The sequence below is a fragment of the Triticum aestivum genome, chromosome 3A (genome assembly GCF_018294505.1).
Source record: "Triticum aestivum cultivar Chinese Spring chromosome 3A, IWGSC CS RefSeq v2.1, whole genome shotgun sequence".
In the NCBI taxonomy this organism is placed as follows: Eukaryota; Viridiplantae; Streptophyta; class Magnoliopsida; order Poales; family Poaceae; genus Triticum; species Triticum aestivum.
Genome location: NC_057800.1, coordinates 1497560 through 1509153, shown reverse-complemented (window position 1 = coordinate 1509153; position 11594 = coordinate 1497560). Strand labels below are relative to the sequence as shown.

Here is an 11594-nt window from a genome sequence, read left to right as displayed (position 1 = left end):
GCTGAATTTTCCGTGAATTTTAGCATGACTTTGCTAAAAATAGGACATATGGGGTACTTGTGACTAATGCATGGGCCGGGGTATCTTAGTAGTTAATTAAGTAGGATCAAGTGCCCCGGCGTACTTGTGACTAATGCATGGCTTTTAGGGTGCCTCGGTGTCGATAAAAACCGAAATGATGAAAGCTTAGGCTTTTAGGGTGCCTCGGCGTCGAAAAACCCTCAATGATAAAAGCTTAGCTTTTAGGATGCCTCGGTGTCGACAAACCCTAAATGATGAGACCATGATCTTGTTCCTTGACAATAACCAACTTTTTGACCAAACTTTGTTCCTATTTATAGAGAAACATGGCCAACAACGATGAGGCCGGGGGTTCGGGCGGCAAGAAATTCTGGGAGCTGTCCCAGGAGATGGAGGAACAACCTCACTTGTATGAGGACGCCGCCTTCCCCACCGATCCTGAGACCACTGATGGTACCGCCGAGGATGACCCCACTGATGCCACCACTGATGGTGCCGCCGAGGATGCCACCACTGATGATGGCGGCGCACGCACAGATGGCAGCCAACCGAAGAGGCAACGGAAGGACCGGCGCCCGACCGTGCTCCGCACCCTCAAGGAGGAAGTTACTGAAGTGGACTCCAACGGGAATCCAACGGCGCCCGAACGAATAGTCAAGGGGTACTCGCTTCAGCTCGGGTGCATTCTCCGGAGCACCATCTCGATCAACACCGAGAACCTCAGGCATCCTGACCGAGGGAATTTGCGCAACCTCCTCTTCACGAAGCTGCACGAACGATACAAGTTCCCCGCTGAATTTGAAAACACAAGCCTCAAAGGGAATAAAGTGAACAATGCTGCCCTCACGAAGATGAGCACGGCCCTGTCTACTTGGAAAAGCAATGTGAAGAGAATGATCGAGAAAGGTGAGAGTTATGAGAAGATCAAGGAGAAAAATCCTTCGATCACCGAAGATGACTACAACGACTTCAAGATCAATTGCTCGAGCACCGCAAGCTCCGAATCAAATAAGTGGGGGAAACAAATGCGGGAGCTGAACTTAGGGGAACACACACTCGGTCCCGGCGGTTACAGAGTGGCGGAGCCTATATGGGACAAGGAGGAGGCGGACCGTGCCGAGCAAGGCCTACCGCCCCTCTTCAATAAATACGGTGACAAGCAGACCAAGAACTTTGTCAGGGCCCGGTACAAGAAGGACCCGAAAATAAAGGAGCTTACCACGGATCCGAAGAATAGGGCGCTTGAGCTTGTTCTGGTAAGGAATACACCCCCGCGTAATTAGCTCCATATGGTTGCATTCTAATTAATGAAGCCAAATTTCTAAATGGTTCACATTCCTTCCGCAGGCGACTGAAAGCAGTAGCGCGGGGTCGACTAAGAGCAACCCTTGGGACACCACTCTAAATAGGGCGTTGAATGTAATGAAGAACAAGGATAAGCTCGGTAAGCCAACGTCAGCTGGTCGTGTGGCCGGCAAAGGCTTGTCGACAAAATGGTCGTCATACTATAACACTGGTGGGCGAAAGGAGAAAAAGACCAGTTCGGAAAGCCAGGCGCGCGAGGTTCAAGAACTCAGGGCACAGGTGGCGCGGATTCCGGAGATTGTCCAAGAGCAAGTGCAACAACAACTCGGAGCGACGATCACCGCCATTGTGCCTACCTTGATCCAGGGGATTAGTGCGTGGATTGCGGGCGGCCAACAGGGGCCGCCCCCGATTCCTAGCTTCACGGCCAGCAACTCACAGAACGCGATGGCGGGGCCATTGGTGTCTCCGGCGGAGGCGGCATTGGTGTCTCTGACGCTGGCACGGGAGCTTAATGCACCCGGGTGTACGTCGGCCGGCACCTCTGCAGCAAGCGGCCCCTCCGTCAACTGCACGCCCGCCGTTGGCGGTGCCTCGACATTAGCCGAGCTCGACGCCATCATCACGGTAACTAATTAAGCCTCTCTCGGCCGAGGACTTCATCTCCTTTCCTTTGACTGGGCATCCCTGACGCCCTACATGTTTTCGCAGGGCGCCGCCGATGTTCCGTGCACTCTCCTGCACTTCGTGAACAACGAGTTGGTCGATGTCGCCAAGGGCAAAATCGTTCAACCGGGCAACCCCTTGTTCCACGGTACCCAGATGCCACCCAACTTGTTTAGGGTTCAACTGGTTCGGGTGCTGTCAGGCTGCGACGAGTTGTTATCTCTGATTCGACCCGTCGGGGCCGACGATGATGACGTGATGACCCTCAGCGCCTGCCTGAGCTGGCCCTTGCTTTGGCCGAAGAGCCAGATTCGTTTGGGGGCGGGGGACACCACCCCAAAGACAACACCGCCAGTCGTGCCGGCGCCAAGTCGACCCCATAGCAAGACCGCCGCAACGGTGCCGGACATCCCTATGCCACTGGATCCAAACATGCATATGGCACAGGATCAGAATGATGACGACGATGATACATTTGCCAACGTCGATCAGTACTTTGCCGATCATGGCTACGGTGGCGACTTCATGGGGCCTCCTTCTCAAGAACCCAACCCAACAAAAGACGTGTGCGATCTAGCTGGTACGACGGAGAAGCCAAGTTGCAACAGGCGTCGTCTGCAGTTAAGCTCTCAGGAGACGCCTCCAGCTGCCGACTTCACCGATCCTCAGATAGGCGAGGTGAGAAATATGATCAGCCCCAACACACTCAAGAAGGCGGTCTGTGAGCAGAACTCGGTCCCATTATAGGAGAAGAAGAAGGCACGCAAAAGAAAGACTAACAAGGGTGCGGGCCAGCCGGCACCGAGTACGATCCGTGCTCAGGACGGGCCACCTTCACCTGAGGATATCTCGAGGAGGGTGCATGTGGCGGGTAGGCCGATGCTACCGAGAAATATGCTCGATGCTGCAACCGGTGCTATGCGGAGTCTGCATGACAGTGTTCTTTCTTTGGAGAAGCGGCGTCTCGGAGAGAAGGATGTGGCATACCCGGTTTTCGCGGCCAAGGTGCCAGAGGGCAAGGGCTTTGTGGATAACTCCATCGGGGGTACGATCGTCCTGCGGTTTGATGACATCCACGCTATGTTGAACCTTCATCCGCTGCACTACACCTTCGTTCGGCTATTTTCGCTGAGTATGGAGATGCGGATCATTCGCGACAAGACCCCGGACATCGTGATAGTCGACCCCTTCTACATGCGTGCCAAGATCTTGGGCAGCGCTGGGGACCGGCAAGTCGCGAGTTCTTACCTCGAAGGCGTCATTCTGGCAAACCAAGATAAGGATAACTTCCTCATGCCTTACTTTCCCGAGTAAGTCCTCCCCTCAACCGCCCCGTAACATATGAATTCTTAGATTTCGATCGTTTTTCTTTTAACATTCCGTGTTTTCTGCAGTGACACACATTGCACGCTCATCCTCCTAAGCCCCAAATATTCCATGGCCACGTATTTCGACCCAGACCATCAGTCGAACGTAGACTACACAAATGTCAAGAAGGTTCTTGATGATGTTCTCCCCGGCTACGTCAAATCTGGAGGCACCTTCACCAGGCCTATTCGTAAGTATGGCAAGCACGTGTTCTCCCACAATATGACGTTCTGCTGCGTCAAGCAGCCGCCTGGCGGTCAGAAGGGTGCCTACTACATCATCCATCACATGAGGGCGATCGTACGGGACCATCATCAACTTCTGCTACCGAGTAGACTCAAATATTGGGCCGCGAGCGTGTCGACAATCCAGGATGCGGACATCAGACAAGAATTCTTTCGCATCCAGTCGGAGTTTGCGGAAATCATCCATCAAGATGTCCTTCGTACCGCGGGGCAGTTCTACCTCGGAAATCAACCGTCCAACAGTGACATCGAGACAATCCTACAAATGCAGGCTGACAACGCCCATTCTTTCATGACTCCCACGATAGACGGCGGCTTCAACCATGCTCCGGTCCCTTGAGTCTCATGTTGTAATTAAACTTTAATGAACTTGTAGTATGTCTCTTTGGTTTTGAGAGTCGTTCAACTTAAGATGTAATCGATGCTATTAATGTCTTGCTTTTCTCTTCCGATCGTTCTGATGCAATGTTACCCGCTAACATTTCTCCTTTCGGGATTCGAGGATAATTTATACTATACACTGTCTGTGGAATGGGCAGTCCGTGTATACGCATGCGGGAGTCGGTCAAGCAACGCTACCCGCTAACATTTCTCCTTTCGAGATTCGAGGATAATTTATACTATACACTGTCTGTGGAAGGGGCAGTCCGTGTATACGCATGCGGGAGTCGGTCATGCAATGCTACCCGCTAACATTTCTCCTTTCGAGATTCGAGGATAATTTATACTATACACTGTCTGTGGAATGGGCAGTCCGTGTATACGCATGCGGGAGTCGGTCATGCAACGCTACCCGCTAACATTTCTCCTTTCGAGATTCGAGGATAATTTATACTATACACTGTCTGTGGAATGGGTAGTCCATGTATACGCATGCGGGAGTCGGTCATGCAACGCTACCCGCTAACATTTCTCCTTTCGGGATTCGAGGATAATTTATACTATACACTGTCTGTGGAATGGGCAGTCCGTGTATACGCATGCGGGAGTCGGTCAAGCAACGCTACCCGCTAACATTTGTCCTTTCGAGATTCGAGTATAATTTATACTATACACTGTCTGTGGAAGGGGCAGTCCGTGTATACGCATGCGGGAGTCGGTCATGCAATGCTACCCGCTAACATTTCTCCTTTCGAGATTCGAGAATAATTTATACTATACACTGTCTGTGGAAGGGGCAGTCCGTGTATACGCATGCGGGAGTCGGTCATGCAACGCTACCCGCTAACATTTCTCCTTTCGAGATTCGAGGATAATTTATACTATACACTGTCTCTGGAAGGGACAGTCCGTGTATACGCATGCGGGAGTCGGTCATGCAACGCTACCCGCTAACATTTCTCCTTTCGAGATTTGAGGATAATTTCTACTATACACTGTCTGTGGAAGGGGCAGTCCGTGTATACGCATGCGGGAGTCGGTCATGCAACGCTACCCGCTAACATTTCTCCTTTCGAGATTCGAGGATAATTTATACTATACACTGTCTGTGGAAGGGGCAGTCCGTGTATACGCATGCGGGAGTCGGTCATGCAACGCTACCCGCTAACATTTCTCCTTTCGAGATTCGAGGATAATTTATACTATACACTGTTTGTGGAAGGGGCAGTCCGTGTATACGCATGCGGGAGTCGGTCATGCAACGCTACCCGCTAACATTTCTCCTTTCGAGATTCGAGGATAATTTATATTATACACTGTCTGTGGAAGGGGCAGTCCGTGTATACGCATGCGGGAGTCGGTCATGCAACGCTACCCGCTAACATTTCTCCTTTCGAGATTCGAGGATAATTTATACTATATACTGTCTGTGGAAGGGGCAGTCCGTGTATACGCATGCGGGAGTCGGTCATGCAATGCTACCCGCTAACATTTCTCCTTTCGAGATTCGAGGATAATTTATACTATACACTGTCTGTGGAATGGGCAGTCCGTGTATACGCATGCGGGAGTCGGTCATGCAACGCTACCCGCTAACATTTCTCCTTTCGAGATTCAAGGATAATTTATACTATACACTGTCTGTGGAAGGGGAAGTCCGTGTATACGCATGCGGGAGTCGGTCATGCAACGCTACCCGCTAACATTTCTCCTTTTGAGATTCGAGGATAATTTATACTATACACTGTCTGTGGAATGGGCAGTCCGTGTATACGCATGCAGGAGTCGGTCATGCAACGCTACCCGCTAACATTTCTCCTTTCGAGATTCGAGGATAATTTATACTATACACTGTCTGTGGAAGGGGCAGTCCGTGTATACGCATGCGGGAGTCGGTCATGCAACGCTACCCGCTAACATTTCTCCTTTCGAGATTCGAGGATAATTTATACTCTACACTGTCTGTGGAAGGGGCAGTCCGTGTATACGCATGCGGGAGTCGGTCATGCAACGCTACCCGCTAACATTTCTCCTTTCGAGATTCGAGGATAATTTATACTATACACTGTCTGTGGAACACTACTAGAAAAAAGGCTATAGATGGGATTGACACTAATGGCGCACCAGACAAGCGATGCGCCATTAGTATATACATATACTAATGGCGCACCACCTTCTGATACGCCATTAGAGTTGAAACTACTAATGACGCACCTGGCCCCGGGTGCGCCATTAGTATGAATTTGTTTGTAACTAGTGCGCCATTAGTTTTTTTTTTGCAAAACTACTAATGGCGCACCACCAGGAGGTGCGCCATTAGTAACCTGGATTACTAATGGCGCATTTAGAGTTGGTGCGCCATTAGTAAGTGGGCAGCAACAAAATATTTTGGACAGCCTCTCCTACCCACACTCATTTTCTCCCCACTTCATTCTCTCCACCTCCTCCTTGTCTCGGGTGCCTCCTCTTTTTCACCTCATTTCACCATAGATTCATTCAATTTAAGTGGTTAAATTACCTTGTTTTGATAGGTAAGTAAGGGGGGAAGCTATATTTATGTTGTTCTCCCTACAACAATGTGCACATGCACTTTTTATGGCCTAGCTAGATCTATGTATGTTCGTGGTGTTGCATATGTTTGTGGTGTTGCATATGTGTTTGTGTTTGGAGGTGTACCGGTATTTGAAATTCGATAGTTGCCAATATTTTGCCGGAATGTTGATTCATTTCCGTTTCGGCGAGAATTTTGACATTTTAAGCATTCTTTTTGGTCCTATTTTTAGGGAAAGTAATGCCAAATTTTTTCTTGGTTCTAAAATATCGTTTTGCTCTACCCCGCAGGCGACCATGGTCCGCATGATGACCGAAGGCATCGTGAATAGGTTTTTGAGGTCCGCGAAGGCCGAAATGCTTCAAAAGAACGAGACGGAGATAAGATGTCCGTGTCGAAGATGCAAGCTGAAGAGCCTTATTGCGGACCCGGAATCCGGGCAGGTGCGGGACCACCTGCTCTTGCGTGGTTTCATGGATGGCTATCGGTGGCAAGGTGATGAAGATGACTACGAAGTCGTCCATGGGGGCCGGGCAAGAAATGAGGAAGGGCAGCAAGACAACCACCGCGGCTCGGGCGGGCGAGAAGACAAAGAATCCGCAGGAGATGATCACGAGGTGATGCTGTACACAGTCATCATGTAGAAGATGCAGGACATGATGATGAGGAAGATACCGGAGCAGTCGACGGAGCGATCGGGTAGTTTAATCCCTAGCGCCCCCTTAACCTCTCATTGAATGCAGCTAACCTCGATCCTTGGCCATCGGGTCAGCCCCAATTCATTGTCTTGGCCATCGGGATACCGTATGCTTACCCTTACCCTTACCTATATGCATGATGATGATGACATTGCTACCAGCTACGGAATGGTGAATATATATCACACACATAGAATCCCTTTGAGATGCCAAGCTTCTTTTTTTCTCCTGTTTGAATTTGATGAAGGAACTTTGGTCATTCCGATTACATGTTGATGTGTATCCTCTGCCGCGCAACAACGTATGGTTTATGTGCTGTCTCATAGAGAAAGCATGTATGTTGTACTCCCTCCGGTCCTTTTTACTCTGCACATTGATTTTGCCGAAAATCAAACTTTGCTAAGTTTGACCAAATTTATATTAAAAATTATTAGCATCTATAATATATAATAAATATAATATGAAAATATATTCCAAGATGAATCTAAAGATATTGGTATTGTTATGTGAATGTTTATAATTTTTTATATAAACTTGGTCAAAGTTGAATGAGATTGACTTCGGACAAACCTAATATGCAGAGTAAAAAGGACCGGAGGGAGTATGTTGCTACTATTATGAATGAATACATGGTTTTTCAACTTCTTCTAAAAAAAGTTCAACTCTTTGCTACAGCAGTTGCACGGATTGGTCAAGTGCTCCAAAATATCAGTATATATAACCTAACGTAAGGAAGTTGTCACAAGCCGACTTTAGCTCAGTTGGTAGAGCGGAGGACTGTAGTGTCGCAGATAAATCCTTAGGTCGCTGGTTCGAATCCGGCAAGTCGGAATTTCTTCTTTTTCTTTTTATTTGTTTTTTTGCTAAATTCAACTCCGGATTTGTTACCTACCCTCTTTTTTTCGGAAGAATTTATTACCGGCACATCTTCCAAAAAATGTAAAATTAACCGACCTCCTGCATTTCTGTGCCATTCAGCATATATTTTGGGGAGAAAGAAAAAGAAAGGTGCAACACACATCTGCTCAATTCCCACTACAAAAGAATAAACCAAAATCACACTTCGGCCGGATCAAATCTATCTCTGCGGGCTTTCGACCATCCCACACCGCAGGCTTCTCTCTACCCTGAGTACACTGATCAATCGATGGCCCCGGGTTAGTTTACTTCTGCGACTCCAGAGCCTTCAGGACCTCCTCACCCATTCGCTTACACCCGACCAGTGTCTGCAACCAAACAGAAGAACAACATGAGCACGTAAGCTTCGAAAAAAGAGCACCCGCAAAAAAAAGTTCCGAAAAAAGAGGAAGTGTGAGATGTTTCAAAAGCAGTGCTTGCTATATTGAACATGACTACCAATCATTCCAAGCACTTGAGAACTATAGAATTTGCTAAGTGAATGAGGGTTTTATTATTTGTATGGCAGCGAATACAAAGTAGCTTTAGTAGGCATTGAACTTCTTCGACGTAAATGTAGCAATGACCACACGCAGACATGACATCCATTGATAAATGTTGCATAAACTGATCCTTACCGTTCCAGGAGAATATATGTCCCCTGTTCGGAACCCATTGTCCAATGTCTCCGTAACCGCGGTTTCGATTCTCTTGGCAGCATTTTCAGCACCGAGGCCATATTTCAGTAGCATCGCAGCACTAAGAATTGTAGCTAGCGGGTTTGCCTTGTCCTGCACTCAACAAATAGCAGGAGGAATCAGAATTTCAAACAGAGTTGCACATTGAAAGCCTTGTTCTGCACACAAAAAATGTTCTGACAGTACAAGCTATATCAACCAACCTGCCCAGCAATGTCAGGGGCAGAGCCATGGATAGGTTCGAATAGACCCGGTCCCTGCAAAGGAAAACAAGATCCTTCAGTGCCTTCTTCTAGCATTCTCAGCAGAACAATATGAGCGCTTGCAAGCAATTTAATGTGGGCTCCCTCTATTACCGATTCACCAACACTAGCAGATGGGAGCATTCCAATGCTTCCTGTGATCATGGATGCTTCGTCCGACAATATGTCACCATAACTATTGTTCGTTACAATTGTGTCAAACTGTGATGATGCAGGAAATTCAGTAGGTCAGCACATGCTCATACTGCTTGAATCGGCATGAAATCAATTGCATACAAAGAAACAAACCTGTTTAGGATTCCAAACAAGCTGCATCGAAGCATTATCAACATACATGTGTGACAGCTCAACATCAGGGAATTCAGAAGCTATTGCAGTGACCCTCTTCCTCCAAAGCATAGATGCCTAAAACAACATTTGATCAAAATGTTATATTCGCCATGTGAAATAAAAATACTCGTAACTACAAGCTTATACTCTGCAGAGGGTTCTAGAGTCAGCCAAATGAAAGTTCATAATCGTTATATCCAACTAGATATCCAAGATAGTTGTATAAACATTAAATATCATGGTGTTCCTCAATATAACTCCCATTGATCAGTTCCAATTTCCATACAAGTCGTACAAATCAAGAACATGTTTGGGGTTTATATATACTTAAGTACCTCAAGAACATTCGCTTTGTCCACCGAGCATAGTTTCCCTCCTCTCTTGCGGGCAACCTCAAATGCAACACGTGCAATACGATCGATCTGGGGATAGAGTCATTAAAAAAATTAGTTGTTAAGTAAAGCACTATTCAGTAAAAGTCGTATCAAACAATAGTTCTTAATTCAATTACACATTCTTCATGAAAACACATCTTGCCATCATCATAGAGGAAAGAAACAGTGAAATAAAAACAATTGGCAGGTCTACTCGTGCTTATGCCTTGGTGTGACAGCAAGGACAATCACGCAGTTTATCAGAGGAACAGTGCATCACCTCAGGAACTGAATATATTTCAGTGTTGAAGCCAATTTCCTCTCCCTTGTCATTGGTACCAAAACCCCTAGGTTATCCGAAGTAAATCCCTGCCACGCAGAGCAGTAGAAATTTCAAGTTTCATCAGAATGCAGCTGGAAATGCATAAATCGGCAAGAAAAGAGGGGCAACCAGTAACCATCCATGATTCATCATAATTTAGTCAACAATACCTCCAGTAAGCTCTCTAACAACCATGATGTCAACTCCTTCTGCTACCTCTTTCTTCAAAGTAGATGCATCTACTAACTACAAAAGTGTAAGGTCAGAGAGGGAAGTAATTACACAGATCATCACTATTTTTAAGCGAATTAAACAAGTCCATCCCATCCCAAATCCTGCAGCTAAGGCTACATTTGCTAGCATTTTGCTGTTTAGTTAAACTATGTACCGCTACTACAGATTACATCTGGGATGCAGGAGACACTCTGATGCATGGCCTTGGATGCAACTTAAGCACTGCAGGTCATATAGCCAACTAGCAAACTAGAGTACGAAAGGCAGTGATGTCGAGTAAAGCATGGTTCTTATGCGAAATGCACTGAAACTGAAGCAAGATAGGGATATACCTGCGGCAACACGGTGGCTGGGCGCAGATTGGCAAACACACCGAGCCCGGCACGGATGTTGAGCAGCCCGGTCTCGGGCTTGAGATGCTTCTCATTGTTATCCCACCTATACCTGCAACCGCAGCATCAACATCCAATTTACTGAAACTCAAAGTCACAGAAGATGCACATGACGACTTCTGAATTAATTACTGCTGCCAGATGGTTTCCACTCACCCTCCTATCGCGCCGAGCAGGACGGCGTCGGAGGCCCGCGCCGCCGCCAGCGTCTCGTCGGGGAGCGGCACCCCGACGGCGTCCAGCGCCGCGCCGCCCATCAGCATCTCCCGGAACCGGAGCTCCACGCCTGCGGCCGCAAGCAAACAAATTGGGGTCACCTGTCGCCCTGCCAGCTAGCACTAGTCGGAGCTCAAAGCAATGGACGGCGTGGGGTTCAGCTTGGCTTGCCTTCCTTGGCGCCGGCGACGGAGAGGACGTCCTTGGCGACGGCGACCACCTCCGGGCCGATGCCGTCGCCCGGGAGGAGCGTAATGCTGTAGCTCCGGTCCGCGGCCGAGCACCGGCACGTCGCCGTCGCATGCCGCGGCCGCACCGCCGCGCCGGAAAAGCTTAGGGTTTTGAGCGGAGCAGCTTGGAGCTGAGTCATCGTCTACGGCGACGGCGACGGCGCAAGTTTGAGATGAGGCAAAACCTAGGTGTGTTTTATATTATTCTTTGGCCGATGGCAGTAAGCAGTATATATAGGAGAACCAGAGGCGGTATCGTGTCACACCACAGTATCAAACCAACTTAGTTTCCAAGTCAAACTTTGAACAACTGACAATAAAAAACAACTCAACTTTAAGCATCTGGCACAATCACTAAGCTGCCCAATTAAAGAATGAACATCTGACACTAAACACTTACTGA

General features: G+C 48.0%; 1 protein-coding gene and 1 non-coding gene across 2 annotated transcripts; one reads left to right on the top strand and one right to left on the bottom strand.

Moving 5' to 3' along the window:
• Positions 1-7981: 7981 nt before the first annotated feature.
• Positions 7982-8066, top strand: TRNAY-GUA (transfer RNA tyrosine (anticodon GUA)). The gene is given in 2 exon segments: positions 7982-8018; positions 8031-8066. It is a non-coding gene; the product is annotated as a tRNA-Tyr (tRNA).
• A 107-nt stretch (positions 8067-8173) lies between these two features.
• On the bottom strand, positions 8174-11370 carry LOC123057407 (3-isopropylmalate dehydrogenase, chloroplastic). The gene is made up of 11 exons (XM_044480401.1): positions 11133-11370; positions 10902-11031; positions 10686-10797; positions 10290-10365; positions 10078-10166; positions 9759-9845; positions 9382-9498; positions 9187-9294; positions 9034-9087; positions 8771-8923; positions 8174-8461 (listed from the first exon to the last, which is right to left on the bottom strand). The coding sequence occupies exons 1-5, from the start codon at positions 11329-11331 to the stop codon at positions 10150-10152; spliced, it is 534 nt and encodes a 177-aa protein (XP_044336336.1). The 5' UTR covers positions 11332-11370; the 3' UTR covers positions 8174-8461; positions 8771-8923; positions 9034-9087; positions 9187-9294; positions 9382-9498; positions 9759-9845; positions 10078-10149.
• Positions 11371-11594: the final 224 nt, after the last annotated feature.